Below are 21,785 nucleotides of genomic sequence, written 5' to 3'. Positions count from 1 at the left end.
GTATAGAGTCCTGTCTGCAGTCAGACTCTCCATGTTTCTTTCACATTGGGTCTTGAGTCTTTCTGAGTCATGAGACTCAAGTATGAATCAAAGTCCAAGTCTTTGGTGTTGGATTTTGTAGAGTCGAGTCTAAAGTCAAATTCATGGCAAATTCTGACTGGAGTCCAAGTCATATGACTCGAGTATATACATATATACACACACATGTATAGGCCCTACATATATATAGAAAGAGAGCTTACATAATGATGAGAAGTAACAGCACTGACTCACCAGGGATGAAGAGCAGAAACAGCAGGGAAACAGTCAGAGACATTCTGAGTGAGATCAGCAGTTCAGCCTATAGGATAATACATGACAAAATAATGTTTATTACAGAGTCGCTCAGACTTACCTGCCTACTGATCACCAGCTTCACCCTTCACCTGCTTATCATTTCCCATCTGCTATTTAAACCCCCATACTTCCAACACTGTTAGTAAAGTCTATTGCTTTGTAGCTGAGCTCTCATTTTCTGCATTAAAAGCCTCGATTACACGTTCATCCAGTCTCAAAGCCTGTTCGTGACAGGAATCAGCTCTTCCTTTTAGATAGATATCTGTCATTTTTGCTTTGCAAATCATGGACACAACAGGCATATTTTAAAAAACATGGTCCTGAATAATGCAATGGGCACAAAACAATGATAGCAGGTTCACTGTTTGCCATTTTTGAATAGTAAATTGCAAAGTGTGGACCATCTATGACAGACTAAACTTACCCAGTTGGTAAATGTGCAAATACATTTACAGTATCCAGGCAGATCCAGGCAAGTTCTCCCATTGTTTAGGATTTCAGATTCTGGATTCTGGATAAAAAACCTGGCATTTAACAGATGAACTGAATCAGGTGTGTTTGTGGAGCAAAATCAAACTGTGCTGGACAGTGGCCCTCCAGGACTGTGTTTAACACCTCTGTTCTAGATGTCTAGATGTCACTGACTGACAAGCCATACTGTAACTAGGTTCAGTTTTGTGTTAGAAATGGAAAGAGTTCTACACTGTAAAAAGTTGTTTGTCCGTTCAACCTAAAAAATGTACTTTATTTGGTAACAAGCAATTTGTGCTTTTATTCAACTCAAATACTTTCAATGAAAAAAGGCAAAGCATTTTTTTGTTTAGATAAACAAATGCAATATTTTACATAAAAAGTTTTTTTTTAACGACGTTTGACATTTATGACTTTAACTGAAGGCCCAGTTCTAATAGTCACAGTTTGCCACGGCAGTAACCATAAACAAAGGTGTTGAATCTCTTTCCTTGAGTCAATAGAGAAAATCAGGGATATATGGCCAAAATTATTGGGACATCTGACCATCACATCTATATGAGCTTGTTGGACATCCCATTACAAAACCATGGGGATTAATGTGGAGTAACTGTACCTCTTCCATTTTATCTCCCACCACTTCATCAGCCAAGGAGAAGCTAGAAGCGGGGCATGCAGGATTAGTTAATTAACATGCAGAATTATTATAATCTGAGATGATTACAATTATTTAAGATGACTGCAGTCATTTTCCACAGTTGTTAGATTTCACTGTCATATTATGCTGCGGCAAACAAAATAATAATGCAAATAAATAATGCAAATATATATAAAAAAAGAAAGCAGTAAATGCATTCCCTGAGATATCAGGGACATATGAAACAAAACAGTTTGTGCTCTAACATGTTTAGAGGGCAGTGTTGAGTAATGTTTGATTATTTATAGCTGATCCTAACATTTTTAGCAGGTATGCTGGCAGAATGAGTGTTTTTTTACTCTCATGAAGAAAATTTAGCTTTGTAGCTCTGTAACTGCTGACATTTGTGTATTTATTTGATGGTATAGCCAGTGTTAGCTATTAAATAAACATAACTTGCAAGAAAGGTGGCTAATCGGCCAAATAGGCCACTTTAGGCTTGTATTTTAAATAGTGAACAATGTTTTCTTGTTAAATAAACAAGAAAACACAAATTGTTGATTGCAATTATTTATGTATAGCCTTAGTGGCGAGGCATTGCTTGTGAAATTGAAGAAAAGAATGGCTGTAAAGCTAGTTTTAAAGACCTAGTCAGTTTTGTGCACAAGCAAACTAAAATTGCTTCTCATCTGCTCTTTGGAAATACTAAAGAATCTGCCCTGGCTAAGCAGAGTAGCAGATTAAAGACCAGTAAACCCAGCCAGTTCAAAGAACAAAAACACTCCTTTGCCAGACAAAGAACAAGGAAAATGAGCAATGGAAACAGGCAATGGCAATGAGAAGTCATGTATCTTCTGTCACAAAGGACAAACAGCTTAGAAGTCTGTATGTCTATTGAACAAAGACCACACAAAGAAAAACATAACTTCTTGAAGACAAAGCGCTTGTGCTTTGGATGTCTGAGATAAAGTAATTTGAGCAGAAATTGCTAGTGAAACTTCACTTGTTAGATATGCTCATAGAAACGTCCTTCCATTTTGCACATCAACACTAAAGATGTGGCTCTATCTAGTGTTTTAAGTGAAAATAAAAAGCAAGCCATCACTAGTGTTCTCCTCAAAGAGGAAGGTGAGTCTTGTGGTTGTATAGGGGTTAGTGAAGTGGACTGTGCTCTGACTATAGTTCTGGTTAAAGGTAAATCCATAAGAAGTAACCAGACAGTTGAAACGAATTCTTTCTTAGATCCTGGTTGTTCTGACTCATTCTGAGCTCATGCGTGATCTAAAGACAACAGAAAGGAAAACCAACATCTTGCTATGCACTATGTGGTTAGAAAGGCCAGTCACTATGCACAGTATCCCAGGGTTGGAAGTATGTGGCTTACATGAGTAGAGCTTTGTGGAGCTACACCAAGTTTTCTATCAAAAGAAAACACCAGTTAGAAGAAACAATATTCAATAAACAATAAAGAAAGATGGACTTACTTAAAGGAAGTGCGTCTCACTCAGATAGATGGAAGTGTTGGCCTCTTAATAGGATCCAATATAACTCATGCCATGGAAAGTCATTAGTAGTAAAGATAATGGCTCTTGTGTTCCATGTTCTCTGTATTTTACAGAAGGTATTTGCAGAAGGTCAGTATCTGCAGATCTAAGATTGTGTACTGGAACATAAACAGACAGACACTCTGTGATGAAAATTATGCTTTAAGGTCATTTAGAGCCTTAAAACTAGAAGCAGATCTATCCTGAACAATACAGTTAGCCAGTGCAGTTCCGTAAAACAGGAGTGATCTGATCTGTTTGTGTTGTTTTTATTAGTATCTGTGTTGCTGCATTTTGTATGAGTTGTAAGGGATGTACTTTTGTCTTAGGAAGTCCAGTAAGAAGATCATTACAGTAATCAAGTCTGCTTGTAACAACCACAAGAACAAGTTTCTCCACTTCACTTTGACATAGAAAAGGCCGAACTTTAGTGATATTTCTCAAATAATGGAAAGATACTTTAGTGATTGTGTTTACATGTGGGATAAAACAGAGCTGAGAATCTAAGATCACACCCAGTTTTTGTACTTTAGGGTTGGTATATGAAGCTAATGAACAAAGTTTCTCATAAAGCAGCTTTCTCTGAGTTTTTGTACCAACAGTACTTCAATTTTTTCATGATTTAATTGTAAAAAATTTTGCAACATACACAGTCTTGATCATCAGAAGGAAAGGAAATGTATAACTGTGTGTCATCAGCATAGCTATTTCTTCTGCAAAATCTTCTACTTGTATGTTAGATCTGATTGCTACAGGTTTACTCAAGGAAATTTTGCCAGAAATAACCAAGCCTATTCTGTCAGTAATAAGCTCCTCTCTTAGCCTTGGATACATCCCAAAATCTTAAACTAGCAGTACTTAGACCGCTGATTAAGAAAGCTAACCTTGACCCCTGCGAACTATCAAATTATAGACCTATCTTGAATCTCCCTGTGGCATGCGCCCGCCCCCCGGGCCCCGACGATGACGGCCTTGAGAGCTGGCAGGAAGGCGGGGCCTGAACATCGAGCGGCAGCGAACCCCGGCGAGGACGGCAGGGAGAGAGCCGCGAGTGTGGAGGGGGCGGAGCGCAAAGCCCGAGCTTCCCCGAGGGACGCGAGTCACGATAGTGATAGTGAGGAGGATGAGAACGATGGTGCCGGCCACGAGAGGCACCAGGGCAAGGAGCGAGTCCCAAGCTCCACCACCTGGGCCCCGCCCCCTGTTACGCAGCGAGGCCGCTCCACTACACCTCCCGTTTGACCCGGGCGGCTGAGCTGCAAGCTGGGGGCGGTGACGGGGAGGCGGAGCAGCGAGCTCTCGTTCCCTCTCGGCTCAGGTACTCAGGTGCTGCCCTTAATGAGAGCCAGCTGATGCTGATCTGGCTGGCAGTGTGAGCGCCTTTTAAAAGAGCTGAGAGGGAAAAAAGAGGGAGAGAGAGGTGTTGGTGTTGTGACAGACCCTGATCTGTCCTTCGACACACATATAACTAATATTACTAGAACAGCCTTCCTGCATTTCCACAATATTGCTCCTCAATACCTGAGTGAACTTCTCTCCTACTATGAACCATCATGCCTACTTAGATCACAAGGTGCTGGCTTACTACTAGTACCTATAATTAATAAAGTTACATCGGGGGGAGAGCCTTCTCATACAAAGCCCCCCAGCTTTGGAATAATCTTCCTGTTAATGTTCGGGACTCAGACACAGCCTCAATCTTTAAGTCTAGACTAAAAACGTACTTGTATAGTCCAGCCTGGTAATTAGTTTTCCCTGTCAGATCTAGACCTGCCAGAGTCTCTGCTGCTCTGCTAATACTGTAATCTGTGATCAGTCACACATTACAGAGCTAACTCTCTATGTGTTTCCTTTCTTTGCTGAGTTGAACAGCTGCCCATCCTGTGCGTCTGATGTTGTTGCCTCTTCTGCCTTGATCGGGTGCCCACTGCTCACCAGCCTTCTGGACCGGCTTGACCACCATTGAGCTTCATGCTGTACAACGCTGTGCAATCCTCACCCTCAAATGCTGCTGCTGCCGCTGCATAATCATAAACTAATCAAATTATCCATTGCCCCACCTGTTTTTCCTGTTTTATACTATAATACCTTATACTAACAATGTTTGTTATCCGGTGTCAACCAGAGGAGGATGTGTTCCCCTTCTGAGTCTTGGTTCCTCTCAAGGTTTCTTCCTCCGATTCTTCCTGCCCTTAGGGAGTTTTTCCTTGCCACTGTCGCCACTAGCTTGCTCATGGGGGCTTGGACCTGGATTTTCTTTCTGTAATGCTGATTTTTCTGTATAGCTGCTTTGTGACAACACCTGTTGTAAAAAGCGCTATATAAATAAACTTTGCTTGCTTGCTTGCTTGCTATGAAAATTTACATTATGCTTCCTAATGACATCGTCTAGAGGTAGCATATACAAAGAAAAAAGCAAAGGCCCTAAAACTGAACCTTGAAGGACTCCATAAGAAATATCAAATCCTTTTGATGAATGATGTGCCATTGAAACCATGAACAGCCTATTACCTAAATATGATATAAACCATTCTAAAACTGTGCCCAAGAGGCCAACCCAGCATTCAAGACGTTGGATTAAAATCTTTTGGCTAACAATATCAAAAGCTGCACTAAGATCTAATAAAACCAGAATAGAAGAATTTTGTGCACCAGCACTGAGCCTGAGGTCATTCATAACGCGAACCATTGCTGTTTCTGTACTATAGTTAGAACGAAAACTTGTCTGAAACTTCTGAAAGGTTCACATATTCATCAAGAAAATTCTGAAATAATGTTGAGTCTTCAGATGCCAACATGTGGGCAAGGAGATAATGGCAAAACTTCTAAGCAACTTGCACTGTAAAAAAAAAAAAACTTGTCAGATTCACCTAAAAAAAAGCTTCATGTAGTAACAAGTAATTGAACTAGTTTTATTCAACTAAAAGAAAATACATTGAATGAAAGAATTGTTCATTCAAAGTGTTTTTAGGTTGAATAAAACTAGCAAATTTACTTGTTACCAAGTAATTTTTTAGGTTGATCTGACAAGCTATTTTTTTACAATGTATGCTCGATTAGTCACCATTTCCAAATGTGAGCGTTGACTATTTTGGCTCTTCTGAAATTAAGAAAGTAGGACCCATGCTAAGATGTTATCTGGTTATTTTTACTTGTCTGGCATTAAGAGCTGTTCACATTAAAGTGGTAAATGCATTAAACACTGATGGCTGTCTTCATGCAGTGCTTAGATTTGTTGCAAAGTGAAGACAGGTAAAGACAATGCAGTCAATGGAAGAAACTATACACAAAAAGGCCTTACATGCTCTTCTTTGTGAAGGAAAGAGGAGACTGTTATCAAAAGCAGACCTATTGTATGAGTGTCTAATAATTCCAATGTCCTAGAGCCATTAATGCCACATCTGCTACTGCTGAAAATAAAACCCTCCATACCACTTGATTTATTGGCAGTACAATTTCTTTGGTGGTTGTGACAGTGTTGCTTATTTACAGCTAGAAATGCTTTACTTTCGGTATATTTAGGTAGTACGATTTTTTTTCCCTTTTTTCTGACTCCTTTATGTTTTAAATGACTGGTTCTGATCCTCCTTTCACTTCTTCTCCCTGTTCTGATCCTCTTTGTCTTGTCTCATCCCTCTTTCCCCTTCTCTCATTACATTAGCTGCTCCGTGGCTGACGTACTGTTACATTGCTAGCTCCGTATTGAGAACAGTCGTTGTGCAGTGTGACAATGGAAACTGAAAGTGTTCAAAGGAAATGTGCTGAGGCTTTGTGGGATGTGCCTCAGTAAACTGAGACCAAAAATGCATAAAGATAAAGTCTTTCCTTCCTTCAAATTCAAATTAAACAGTAGTTCCAATTAGTCATATCAACTCAAGAGCTACTCTGTGTTTAAAAACATTAAAAAGGGTTGAAGTGACACTGATCTTTCTTCCATTTAATGAGTCACTTAGGTTTTTCTGCAGTATGAGCAGCAACTGCAGCAGCTACTTTTGCCTTAGCTTTACCAAATAAAAATATGAAACAGTGGACTGGACAGAATGGAATACTGATATATATTTACAAGTAAAAACACAAAAATGGGCAATATTTAGAAAAAGCACTGATATTTCTTGCTGATTTAAAATTTTACAGATGTTTTTGTTGTGCTTGCTTACTGTCATCCCATATGTAGCTGCTGTAGGTGCATCCAGCATAAAAATAAGGCATTTCTTCATGTGTATATTCACTCTATGTTACTCCACAGTGCATCTGTGTTGTGAATTCCATTAGAGTCCCCTATTTGGATGTCTTATGTGGAATGATGCCAAATTATGCTAAAGTAAGAAATTATTCCAAAATGGCTGCCCCTTTTTTTAGAAAAACATTTTTTTTAAATGCTTTGTTTTAAATGACATCAACTTATCTGCACAATGTGAATTAAGATTTGAAGGCTGTTTGAGTATGTTGAGATAGGATTTGGGCATGTATTTGTGGAAATGGTTTAGGTGACTATTTACTTCCAGTGTTTGTTGCAAGTTGAGGCAACTGTGCAGACAAACCATTAAAAATAGTTGAAAATTTAGCAGCTGACTCTTCATTAAAAAACCGAGAACATATGGTGTGTTTAGGGTTTACAGCTTTAGATTGAAAGACAGACTCAGAAATAATGAGTTTATAATCAGAAACACCAATCTTCCAAATGGAGAGATTTAAGACTAAACTGCAGAGTAAAGACCAAATCCAAAGTATGCCTGTGATTATGAGTTGGGCTGGACACATCACATGTTGCACAAAATTAAAGGATTTAACGATGTTAAAAAATTCTAAGGTAAATCCATTTGTACCATCATCTACTGTCAGTAATTCCCCATCAGGCCACCAGATGTCTCTCTCACCTGAGTACTGGCCCTGCTTCCAGGATCAAGCCACCTGCACCTCATTACTTCTCTAATTAGTCTCACCTTAAATACTTCACAAATTCAGCCAGTTGGTGTGAAGTATTGCTAGACCTTGTGAGTCTAACTACTGAGTGTTTGTTTTGTTTGACCTGCTGGTATTTGAAACATCTGCCTGACTTTTTGGAATCTGCCTTTGATCTTCTGTCCTTTTTGCATTGTCTGCCTGAACCATTGGACTGATTTACTGTTATGATCTTTTTGCTCTGCCTTTTTTTACTACGAGTGTTGGATTGCCCTGTTAATAAACCTAAAAAATTAACCCCTCCCAACTCTCTGAGCTCATTCACTCCATCAGACCCCAGCCCCCTCCCCACCACAAGCCATCCACCAATATCAGGTCCATTTTCCATCCCAGACAAGTACAATGGAACTCCTGATTTATGGCAAGGCTTTTTGATGCAGTGTTCACTGTATTTTAGCCATTTGCCATCAGCCTCTCTGTCAGAGAACAATGCCTTAAGAACTGTATACCGTAATGGTGTTAATGAAATATTAAAGTCTGAAATGGCTTGCAAGGATGATGCTTTTACCTTAGATGGACTTAAACTTTTTAAACTGTCCATAAAATTAGACAACCTCATCCGTTCACGCTGGCGGGTTTCATCCTAAATCTCAACCCCAGCGCACACATTACTTCCTTCTTCAGAACCGGAGGATATGGAACTCAGTCAGGCCAGGAACACCTCCCGAGGAAAAACAAAGAAGATTTAAGGAAAGACTTTGCCTTGACTTTGTGGCATCTGTAAATTTCATTGACATATCATTCATTGCATTCCTATCCATTCCCCTCATCCCTTGTAAATCACCCCTTAAAATCAAGGGCATAGATGGCCAACCTATAGGCACAGGCATTATTACTGACACCTCCATCCCTTTGAAACTCACCTTTTGGCTTTTTCCATACTGAAAGAGTATCATTATTTGTCATGGACTCCACTGAGTATCTCATTGTGTTAGGATACCCATAGCTAGTCACCCATAACCCCACCTACTCTTGGGGCGCAGGAGATCTCATACATTGGAATCGTCATTGCCATGCCCACTGCAGCGAACGCTGGCTGAAACGAACACTGGCCGAAACATAACCTCAAGTTGAATGTTTACTTAAACTCATCAACAACCAAAAGCTAAAAGCCTCTTGGAATGCAGCTGCAAGGCTCGCCAAAATCCTGTGAACAACTCAAAGTAACAGAAAGTACATTTCTAATGTATACATCCAACCCAAACTGTAACCATTCGTTAGATCTCTTTTCAACTAAACTAGACATACCAAGAACGGGACTGATACGACAACCTGGACTGGAGATTTCAGTTTCCTAAATTCCCTGAGGATCTCAAGCACGGACCCACAGCACCCCCAAGGGGTGAAAACGAGGATTACCACGCCACCACCCAAGGACTGTTACGCACAAAGGATCCCAGGAAAACTCATTGATATGCATGCTCGACTATCAACTTTATCTAACCTCACGAGTGATGATGCTTGTATTTGTATACTCAGTTACTTAAAGTGTATTCATCCTTTCTTTGTCAGACGTTAGGAATGTGTGGGATAAATGTCTGAAGTTACCGAAATAACCATTTAAAGTAGTGATTTTAGACCAATATGCACCTAGGTTTTCTTGTCACTTATTTTATTTAGCCCTCTATATGGTTACTCTTCTCATTTATTTGATAAAGTCATTTGAAGTAATGATTTTACTGTGCTGGAAGTTCCTGCAACGGAAAGACACCCAGGGATTATCTATAAAATTGTTTCTGCCTTTGCCATAATTGTTCTCAGATAATGTGGGTAGAAACTACACGTAGATACCTAAAACGTTAGATTTGCAGGTTATGGATTTTAGTAACCTAATTGATTCGAAAACTGTTTTGTTTAATCGAATTAAACTTTTAAACCTAGAAGGAACAAAGGAGGGAGTTCCCTGGTAGGGCGCACAAAACCCCCACCAATCAGGACCAAGAATTAGGAATAGCTAATGACCCGTTAGGTGAGAGAACCTATCAACACCTCTGCTCCACCCCTGAAGGGAGGGGCCAACAGTCGGGCAAAACCGGCACGCAGTCCAACTTTAGTTCAGTTCGAACTCGCGTTCCAAAGAATTAGCAACTGCCAAGTCCATGCCAACCGCGGTTAGGAAATTAGAATTTAGAACGCTTATATCAGATCTGAAAGTTCGTGTCGTCTGTGTAGTGTCTTTGTTTGTACCTGTAAGTAACCCAACCTTAGAGAGGAAAGTGAAGATTTCTTTACGTGGCCAAGTAAGGAATTTCTTCAAGTTTCAGCTCTGACGAAGATAAGTAGTTGTTTAGGTTAGTAGTCTCGAAATTTGACTGTATCCACCATAGCCACCTTGAGTCAAGGCAATCCGGGACGGCAGACCTGAGATTCCCTTCGAACCACACCTCAATCTGCAGGCAGATTGACCCGAAGGGCCGCCTCGCTGTAGGCTACAGCCTCAAGAAGCAAGCCAGGATCCGGAATCCCTTCCTGGTCTACACCTCAACCGCCGAGCGGGTCAGCACCGAGCGACCACCCAGATTCCAAGCTCCATCATCGGGTAGTCGAGCTTCCTTGAGCTGGTCATCGACCGCGGTGCATCGCCTGTGCGAAGCCCCACCGAGCCTCCCGGTCCAGCGACGGAACGTCAGCGTGTGAGCTCCCGCCGGGTCTCAGGCGACCCATCTCAGAGGACCAGAAGTCCAGGTACCCGACTCCAAAGTAAGGCTCTCTTTCATTTGTGCAGTCAAATTTCGACGCTATTTTACTTGATAAGAATTCTCTTTTAGATATGCTGGTTAGGCTAAGTTAACCTATAGACTCTTTTGGTCCTTAAATTTCGAATTGCTTCCCAGGGAGCGCCCTCAGTCACCCCCTCATACCCGTTTAAACTGTGAAATAGGTTACGTTACCTGAGCCACTCCATTGTTTTGTTTATTTCTTTTCTTTTGTTTATTAAACCAGTTATCCAATTGTACTGTCATATTTAGCCAATAAAGTTTACTTTTGATTGAAGCATCCTCGGTATGAGTGTCTGTCTCTTCCCTTACATTGGTCTGTAGACTTTAACTAAATCCGAGTTACTCTGACTTCCTCTTAAGTTTAAGCAATAATAATTATACTCATAATTTGATTAAAATTGCAATAACTCCTACACCACTATCTGGCCCTTCCATGCCTAACCACTTGTATTGAGAGACCAGACACACTAAAACAAGTCCTGCTCCCTGCTGTATATTCTGACTTTTCTGTGTTTTTCAGTAAAACTAAAGCTGTGCAATTACCCCCTCATTGTCCCTGGGACTTTACTATAGAATTACTACAGAGGAGGATGGGTTCCCCTTCTGAGTCCTGGTTCCTCTCAATGTTTCTTCCTGTTTCTTAGGGAGTTTTTCCTTGCCACAGTCGCCACTGGCTTGCTAATGGGGGCTCGGACCCGGATTTCTTTTTGTAATGCTCATTTCCTTGTAAAGCTGCTTTGTGATAACACCTGTTGTAAAAAGCGCTATATAAATAAACTTTACTTACTTACTTACTAATTGCTGCCAGGTACCACTCCCCCTAAGAGCTGAGTCTACCCCTTTTCCATTCCTGAAACCGCTGTGATGGAGGAACACATCTAGAAGCACTAGAAAGAAGACACATCTGTCCCTCTACTTCTGCCAAGCCACAATTTTCACCAAATGTGATTCGCTTTCATGAAGGGGAAGAATGAAAATTGGCTTGTTACTACAAGCGGGCACTATGAATATATGGTAATGTTATACGGCCTGGTAAATGCTCCCTCCATGTTCCATTCATTCATTAATGAAGTACTTTTTCACATGCTTAACCAATGGGTCATTGTATACATAGATGACATCCTGATCAACTCTAACACAAGACAAGAACATATCACTCATGTCAGGCACGTCTTGAAATGAATACAACACAATCAGCTATTTGTAAAGCTGGAGAAATGGAGAAAATCTGTAATTTCCTTTCTAGGTTACATCATCAGTGCTCAGGGGCTACAGATGGACACTAACGAAGTGAACACTGTTACAGACTGGCCAATCCCTTCACTGCCAAAGAATTACAAAAGTTTCTAGGGTTCACTAACATGTACTGGAAAGTAATTTGTGGTTTCAGCTCAATTGCTGCCCCATTGACATCCTTATTACAGGAAAATCACAGTGGAATGCAGTGGAATGAGGCTGCCTATAGTGCCTTTTAGGAGCTAAAGTTCAGATTTACTACTATCGCCATCCTGAAGCATCCAGACCCCACCTTACCGTTCATTGTAAAAATGGATACATCTGATACAGGGACTGCTTGTTCCTGCCAGTTCCCCATCAAGACACCAAAGGCCTCTCTCTCATGAGTACTGGCCCTGCTACCAGGTTCAAGCCACCTGCATCTCATTTCTTCTCTAATTAGTCTCACCTTAAACACTCCCCAAATTCAGCCAGTTGGTGCAAAGTACCACCAGCCCCTTTGACTGTGATGACAAACACGTGTTTGATCCTCTGGAGTTTGAAACATGTGCCTGACTTTTTGGAATCTGCTTTTGGTCTTTTAAAAAGTTAAGCAACCCTGATTAATTACAACAGGAAAATTTCACCTCCGCATTTTTACCCATCAGTGCAGTGAAAAACCACATACACTCTAGTGAACACGCACACTAGGGGGCAGTGAGCACACTTGCCTGGAGCGGTGGGCAGTCCTATCCACAGCGCCCAGGGGGCAGTTGGGGGTTAGGTGCCTTGCTCAAGGGCACTTCAGTCACGTACTGTCGGTTCAGGGGGTCGAGCCGGTGATCTTCTGATCACAAGGCTGGTTCCCTAACCTCCAGCCCACGACTGCCTCCTTCTTGCATTGTCTGCCTGAGCCATTGGACTGATCTACTGTTATGACCTCTTTGCTCTGTCTTTTTTATACTACAAGTGTTGGATTGGCCTATTGTTATTAAATCTGCAAATGGATCCCTCACAACTCTCTAAGTCTACGTTGTCACATCTCCATGGCTAGTAATATCCCCTACTAGTAACACTTTGTCAAAATCAAATACAGTACATGGCAACAAATCTGAAAATTCTGATACAAACAGTACATTACAGAACAAAGAACTGCTTTATCTATTACAACTTTAAAGGCAAGCAGTTAAAAACTTGTAAATGCACCCGGAGGCTCAAGACAACAATTAAAACTCTTTTTTGAAAACTGCAGCAAGGCCGCTGCATAGTCCAAGTGGCACATTTCAGAGAGTTGACGGTTCTCTCCTATTTTAAGTAAGGTTTCAACAATAAACATAAAATCCAGACCATTCAAGGAAATAAATTATTCAGCATGAATGTGATGGAGCATGAATTAGTGCTAGTTTCACAGCAGAGCAATACTCCATCTCCCAGTGGAGATACACAGGAGATTTTCCCCAAATTATTCCAGTTAATACCTCCAGATCTGGAGAAATGCAGGGAAGTAGATCTGGATGCAGCCAAACACACTGGGCCTCCATAGAAAGCTGCATGATAGAATGGCTGAGTTGCCTGAGCATGCCAGCATAGAAAGCAAATTGGCGCAGTTCACAGAACGTCCATGACCGTTGATTAAACAGCTGCTTCAGCCGGATCAAAGAATCTCCTCTTCTTTCCATGTTTTCTCCGGCAGACTGTCGCCCGCAGCAATGAAGACAACAGATATCCGGGGGTAACATGAAGGGCGCAGAGCTTAGTGAAGGGTCAGTTTTGAGTTCTCAGATTCTCAGTCATGGATTCAAACCAGTGATTTTCAAAGACGTTTTATTAACATGAGGATGATTAAGAACCAGGTTCAGACTTGCTATATTTTAAATGAATGGAGATCAGACCCTTCACAGATCTATTCACTATTCACAGATCTTTACTGTAGTACTTTAAACATTGTAATACTGAACTCATCTCTCTTTCTCTCTATTCTCAGTCTAGTTCATTGACAGGATATGTAAAGTCTGAGGGGTTTCAGTGGTGAAAGCATTCGTTTTTTTTAGTCCGAAGAAAAAAAACACACAGGAAACCAACACACACACAGACCTACCCTGATAAAGAGGCTGAAACAATCACAGTAATAAAGGTAATAAGAATAATTCATTACATTTGTAGAGTACTTTTCAATATCCCAAAGATGTTTACAAAAGCTGAGAACAACATGAACACAGTAAAGGAGATAAGCAAGCATATAATGGTACCCCGTCTCGACTGTATGCCACGGCCTCGGAGCACAAAGTTTATTGTCCTGCATGCAAGACCTAACTAGTTTATCATTTCCTCAGATATTCTCTAAATGCACATATACTTTTATTTTAAAAATAAACCTAGACAAACTTTGTAACACAGTTGCTTCACAACTTAAAGATATAAAAATTCAAGGCATTTTAATACCTTTTTAAGACCTCAGCAAAACAAAAATAATGCAGCATGTTCAGGGAATGTGTTTGGGGTTGTTTGGGGTTTGTTATGCTGGAGACTCTGATAGTGAACAGCAGCAGTGGGAACTGCCATGTTTAGGGGTGTTTGTGCTTGAGCATTTGAAGAACTGAGGAGTCATGGTTGAGCACTAGAGCGGAGCAGATGTGCCATGGACTCTTTACCCCCAGGAAAACCTGAGGATGGGGGCGGGGGGGGGCGGGGGTAGGTCAACAGCTAACTAGAGCTATGTTTGCATTCTGACCATGTGTGTAGAGCGAAGCTGTGGCTGATACAGCTCAATAAAGCACCTGACTTGTAAATAGTTGAGCTCCTCTCCTTCCTTAGGACCAAACATTACAATAAGATCTTTTCCACCACACAGCAACACACACATTCAAAAGATTTTTCAAAAATGGTATTCAAAACCTACTGATATGAACTTTGAGCCAGATGTTTTTGGTCGGCAGACGATTCTGGATTAGTTACATGATGACTCAGTTTTAAACACAGTCTTGAGGCATTTTGCAATTTAATTAGGATGTCCTGATCTACTAATGTCTAGCTGCACAATTTAGGTAAGATTATGCTGAAATCAGTTCATTTCAATGTGTGCATAATGTGACATTCTGGACTGGCATAATGGGACATTATGGACTGATGTTTTTAGCAAACTTTTCAAAGTATGTGTGAACACTTTCTAGTGAGTTTAATGCTGGCTAATGATCAAGTCTCCTTGATTGATCTGATGATTTGGCTACCACTTTCTTTAATATACAGTTAGATGTTTTATATACATAGTATTCTACTCTTCTTATGTGAAATATCTATCTTGGTGTTCATGATTTAATTTCACACTGCTTTAATGTGTCTGCAGTAGCTGTTCCTTTCTCTTACCATTGAACGTGCTAATGTTTTTGCTAATGTCTGTTTTAACCAGAAATGGTGCACATGACCGGCGAAGCACAAAATTTAAGCTATTTTTCTCAAACTACTGTAAAACCCAGCCTTCCCACCTGAAATCATGAACCAATGTAATCAACGAACTGTGGGCCACTATCCTCTTACTATCTGGGGTAAAACATTGTTTTACAAAAGTTTGCATATCTGTTAAATACTTGTAGAGGCCTGTGACCATGGTGTGTTTTATATATCTGTATTATAACTGCTGTTCATGAGGCCTAAGAGTTTGTATGTATTGCAGAGTGACACAGAACCAGTAAAAAACAGTGAAAAACAGAGAGCTAAGCAAGTGATAAACTTACGAAATACAAGAAATACAAAAAATGTAGGAAGTATAAACAGTAGAGTAAGGAAAGAATGACAGCAGCAACAGAGGAGTACAGAGAAGAAGTAAAAGCAGGGAGGATCCATCAGCCGGAGCCTGGGACAGCCAAACTTTAGTTTATTTACTTTAGGAAATTAGAGCTAGTCTCAGTAATAGCTTATATCTATGCTGAACACAGTTACCACTAAATAGTGAATCTCAAATAGTATCGGGCTCCTACCACAAGCACTGTATCTGCAAAGCCAATAGCATTGTGGTTTAAATATTATGCATGTTTGGACAAAACAAAGCAATGTTTTATTTAAATTAGGATCAATAAATTAGGATGTATTAAGTGAAATCGATGTAGGCAAAGCTTAATGCTGTGGCCTAAACTGGTGTACGGATTTTAGATAATATTATATTTCGTGGGCTTCATTAAAGTTTATCTTTCACTCTCATTCATGATACATGATATGTAGCTCAAATTAAAGTGGTTTCAACTAATGTGATTCAAACTACCGTTGTCTGACCGAGCTGTGATGGTTTTGGGAAACAGTCTTTAATTGGATGTTCATCATTTTACGGATCCATTGTATTATGTTGGTCTGTTGTGTGTTGGCTCAGCGTAAAAGGTGTAATCTGAAACATGATGACTGATCTTACATTAGAAGATGGGGTCAAACAGAGCAGTGTATCCACTTGTGATGCTCACATGCTAGCCAGCTGGTAAAAACAGTAGATGGAGGCCTTGTTTGGGAATATAACATTAGCTAGTCTCAACAATGGCTTTTAGCTATCTTAATTCTGCAGTCCTCCACAACAATTGAATTGGAACAATTAGAATCTGTATGGTGGGCCTCCCACTACCCTGGTTATAAGCACAGTCTTTCACCCACCATTCTCAGTCTAAAGTTAGCTTCACATTTGAATTTTCTGTTCCACCTTAACACTCTGGTGCATTTAGGCACACAATTACATTTTAAGTAACATTTTGAAACCATTATTTCATAATTACATGAAACATAACTGCATTTCTGGAAATACATTTCAATGTTAATAAAGCTACTCATAAGTCTTTGTGTAAATGAAATACTAGTATTACTGTATTAAATGGCAAATTAAGATTTCATTTTGAGCCCAAAATTGCATATATGAGTGAGAAATTTTAATTATACTCTATATGGCCAAAAGTATGTTAAAATCTTATAAATATTTTATAAATATTATAAAATCAAGTACATAGCCATGCAATCTCCATAGAAAAACACTGGCAGTAAAATGGATCATACTGAGGAGCTCAGTGACTTTAAATGTGATACTGCCATAGGAGGCCACCTTTGCCACAAGTTAGTTTGTGAAATGTTTGCCCGGCTAGATCTGCCATGATCAACTGTCAGTGCTATTATTGTGAAATGGAAGCATCTAAAAGCAACAACAACTCAGCCACAAAGTGAGAGACCATGCAGAACTGGGCCAGCAAGTGTGTAAAAATCACCTCTTCTCTGTTGCATCACTCCCTACAGAGTTCCAGACCAACTCTCAAAGCAACATCAGCACAAGAACTGTGTGTCAGGAGCTTCAGGAAATGGGTTTCTATGGCCGAGCAGCTACAAAGATGCCTAGGATCACTATGCACAATGCTAGAGTGCACATCACCATTGGACTCTGGAGCTGTGCAAGTGTGTCCTCTGGAATGATAAATCATGCTTCACAATCTGGAAGTCTGATGGATGAATCTGGGTTTAGCAGATGTCAGGAGAACGCTATGTACAAGAATGTGTAGTGCCAACAGTAAAGTTTGGTGGAGGAGGGATAATGGTCTGGGGCTGTTTTTTAGGGTTAGGGCCCCTTAGTTGAAGTGAGTTAATGTTAATTCTACAGCATTCAGAGACATTTTAGACAATTATATGCTTTTAACTTTGTAGTAACAGTTTGGGGAAGGCCTTTTCCTGTTCCAGCATGACTGAGCCCCTGTGCATAAAGCAAGGTTCATAAAGACATGGTTTGATCGGTTTGGTGTGGAGGATCTACAGTGGCCTGCACAGAGTCCTGACCTCAACCCCACTGAACACCTTTACGATGCACTGGAACATCAATTGTGAGTCAGGCCTTCTCGTCCAACATCAGTGTCTGACCTCACAAATGCTCTTTTTATTGAATGGACACAAATTCCCACAAACACACTCCAAAATCTTGTAGAAAAAACCGTCTCTGAAAGGTGGAGTTGTTGTAGCTGCAATGGGGGCAACTCCATATTAATGTCTATGGTATCAGGATGGGATGTTCAACAAACTCATGTAGACGTGATGCTCAGGTGCCCTTATACTTTTGCCCATATTGTGCACAAATACATTGTTATTTTGCATATTACATTTTTATTTTAATTTTGCTACTGATGTGCTGTCATATTTAGGTACTGTAAGTGGAGTAAATGTAATTTTTTACTTTAAACCTCTGCCAAACACACCATGAAACATTCCATAGAAGCAATGAGTACAAATGGTTGTAGCTGCTCATTAAATCTTAAGATAAAGTGGCAGAACACCAGAAAAAAACATGAGCATAGTAATGTTGGACAATATGCAAAGCGTGATGAGTGTTATGTGTCTCAGTCTGAGTTTGTTTCCTGTTCTGGGGTTGACGCTTAACAAATGCCTCATAGTAATGCTTTCTACTGCATTGCTTAATTTCTCTGCATAATGCACACCATTACAGTAACAGTGTAATTCCTTGAATTTATCATGCCCATCCAGCACTGTTACTGTAATGGTGTGCATTATGCAGAGGGGCTTGTTTAAAGGAAAGTCTGCTCAATTCTAAAATCATTAAGCGTATTTCCTGCCGTCATTGAGCGACGTTAATCACCTGATCCCAAAAACAAATGCAGAGAACAGAGGAGTGTCATCGGTTTAATCTGTCAAACTGTATGAGGTTAAACTGTGTTGCTGACCCCTTCGTACATCTTCCTTTTTTATTTTCATCCTTTCTTTTATCAAGCACACAGCATACAGTAGTTCTCATTAGTTGAGTTTAAAACTGTATTACTTTGAGGAGCCACTCCACATTTAAGAGCATCATTTAGGAACTTCCTGCCATTTCATCAATCACTTTTTTTCTGTAGACAGATACATTTGCTTTAGCATAATAAAAATGTATGTTTTACCATAATGAAAATCTGACCCATGCCCAAAGAGTAGGGTGACACTGATCCATTATTGCGTTTCCATCAGAATCATCATGTTGGTTAAGGTTGAAAGTTCAATGTCAATTTCGTGAAAGCAGCTCCAAATGTTTGCCACAATGATGCTGAATGTACTTTCCTTTATGGCTGACTATAAGATGAAAATCACCAGCTTGCACAGCTGGCAGTAATGACAGTGAAAATACACTGATTTATAATAGAGCGCAAGACCATTTAACGGGCACCCCAAAGTGAACTCTCTCACGTGTCCTGCTCCTCAACTTCTCCTCACAGCTCACTGCTGTCTCTATAAGAGGTAAGAAATATTCCAAACATTCCCAACATAATTTTTGACATGTATTCTTAAAGTACACCTGGTTAAAAACACAGCGTAAAAACTTTATTTTTTAGAGCACCAAAAGAAAAAAAAAAAGATCAGAATTTGATGGTTATAATGAATTTGACAACACAAATATAATAATTTCTTAAATAAATTTTCATGTAGTCTCACAAATGATGATATATTAGGAGAATAATATTTCTACTAATTCAGCATTCATTTTAACTAAAAGCTTAAATAACTCGCTTTCTTCTTTATCACCAATCTCTATCAGACCTGCTGCTTCAGGCCTGTCGGTCTTCTTCAGCTTTTTTCTCTCTCTCTTTCCTCATTTGTGTTTAATAACATATTATTTATACTGAACTTAGATTTACAACACAAGCAACAATGTGACATCAATCAATGGCAAAAATCTCACTTGACTTGCCATCTACAGAGGTGCCAAGTCTTAATTTCCATCTACAGGTTGAGGAATTGAGGTATATAAAACTGTGTTATGACCAACATGTGACCTTGCGACCTTTCCACTGATATTAACTTATACAAACAACAATATATGGCTAAATCTAGTGGGACTGTTTTTAAATACTGTGATCTCGGCGTAGAGTAAGTCGTAGGGAACATTGCACTGTAACCCCTTACAAGGCCAGGGCTGTTAGGCCCAAAGTTGCATTACACACTTCTATAACCTAAGAATAGCTCAGCCAGTCTGCACTTCAGCGCTTCTGAAACAGCCAAGATAGCACTCACTTCTAGCCATATGCTGTCTGTTCAAAGTAGACAGTAAACCCACACAAACTAACCCACAGCCCAGCACAGAGTGACGCAAATCACGCATATACACATCCTGAACTAACAGTAACAGTAACTGAGCTGATATATGTCTGCTTTTGAAATAACAGAGAGAGAAAGAGAAATAATCTTACTTCAGTCCTTCTTGCACAACAACAGACTCAAACGAATCCAAATATCTTGCTTTTATTTTTCAGGGCACCCAAGGAGAAAGATCTCGTGAAGTGAGCCAGTTATTCGGTGTTTTACTGATAATTTGTGCAAGTGAGTCTTTTTGCAGAACTGAAAAAGTCTTTATAAAGCGTAAATACTGTGGTGTCGGCGTAGAACAAGAAGCGGGGAACATTGCACTGTAACTCCTTATAAGGCCAGGGCCTGAATCTGAATGACGGAAAGTTGTTTTAGGCCAGTGGATGTTTGTTATCTGGGAAGCGATAACAACACCTCTAAAAGCTCCCTCACAGAAAGTTATTACATAGAAAGGTTACAAATACACTGCCTGATGTCTGAGACATTATTTTATGATAGTTTAGGCTTTGTTAAATGTGTTTTAATCCACTCATGGCAGAAGGAGACATGCAGGGTGTTGTGACGCAAAATACTTCCCAAAGAATTCTTATTTTTTCAGATTGACCACTATTTTACCATCATCAACATTACATATAGAAGCTCAGAAGGCATGTGTAGGGTTACTGGTGGTTTTGGATAGTAAATGAAATAGTCATGGTGACCCCAGTTCCTAAAAAAGTCTGTAAGTTTCTCTACAGTGAACCAGTCTCACACCAAACCACTCAGAATCACTGTTTATATCTCAACCACTGAATTATTCTGAAATTTTGAAAAATTGGAGGAATTCCCCTTTTAGACACAACGCCATTATAACAGCGGTAAATTGTCAGCATATCAATGTTGGACATTATCACATTTTTGTTTGGTAATGAGTTATTAAAGTTTTATGTATCAGTGTTAGTTTTCCCCTGTATTCAGATCAATGCTGAATAAACGCCTCATAGTTGTGGTCACTGCTTGTAGCCCCCCAACACACACCCGCAGATTCATCAAGCCCATCTAAGACGACAGTCGCTTCTGTATAATCCTGTATTATTGTGTGGCTCACTGCAGGGGGGCTTATTTGAAGGAACGTACCTATAGGAGCTGGTATAGGCAAGACTTTCTACTGACAGACACATAATGGGAGCTGTGAGACCCAATCAGATTCCACTTTGCTCTAACAGACGTCTTATTGGTCCAAGCAGAGTTTCACAGACATTTCTACAGTCTTTTAGTTCCACATTTCCATTAGAAGACGGGCATCACAAGATACTGATGTCTGACTACACCTCTTAACCTAATGGCATCAAAAAGTTCAATTTGCAGACTGAACAACAAAGATACGAAGAGTGTTTCCTACCTTCATTAAGCGACGTTCATCTCCTGAACCCAAGGAACGAATGTAGAGAACAGGAAGAGCTTTTGCAGTTAAACTGTCAAACTGTGTGAGGTTAAGCTGCATTGCTGCCTCTTTCACACATTCTTCCTTTTTCGCAGACGTGGTCTTTCCTTCCTGCCTTCAAGTACACATACAGCATTTTTATTAGTTGAGCTAAAATTGTATTTGTACTCATTGCTAAAAAGGCAGATAAGAGATTTTAAAGGTTCCCCTTATTTTAGCACTTACATTGTTTTCTATAGGGTAGGCCGTATTTTAGCAGCTACATTTGCTTTCACAGACAAAAAAAATGCAAGAGGTTCACTGAGGACTGGACAGAATGGGATTCTGAGGAACGTTTATAAGTAAAAACACAAAATAATCAGCATGTAGAAGAAGTTTTGTCTAGTTCAGTGCTATGA

General features: G+C 39.9%; 1 protein-coding gene across 1 annotated transcript in view; it reads right to left on the bottom strand.

Annotated features, from left to right (window-relative positions):
* LOC118800118 (B-cell receptor CD22-like) overlaps positions 1-21,364 on the bottom strand; it is a 31,217-nt gene extending 9,853 nt beyond the window's left edge. Inside the window, exons 1-2 of the mRNA XM_036560265.1 lie at positions 21,346-21,364; positions 274-340 (exon numbers count right to left, since the gene is read on the bottom strand). Of these exons, the coding sequence (XP_036416158.1) occupies positions 274-340; positions 21,346-21,351 (73 nt within the window). The 5' untranslated portion in view covers positions 21,352-21,364. The remainder of the gene's footprint in view (positions 1-273; positions 341-21,345) is intronic.
* Between the last annotated feature and the right edge of the window lie 421 nt (positions 21,365-21,785).

This window comes from Colossoma macropomum, unplaced genomic scaffold, assembly GCF_904425465.1.
Source record: "Colossoma macropomum unplaced genomic scaffold, Colossoma_macropomum, whole genome shotgun sequence".
Taxonomy (NCBI): Eukaryota; Metazoa; Chordata; class Actinopteri; order Characiformes; family Serrasalmidae; genus Colossoma; species Colossoma macropomum.
This window is presented reverse-complemented; position numbering and strand designations above follow the sequence as displayed.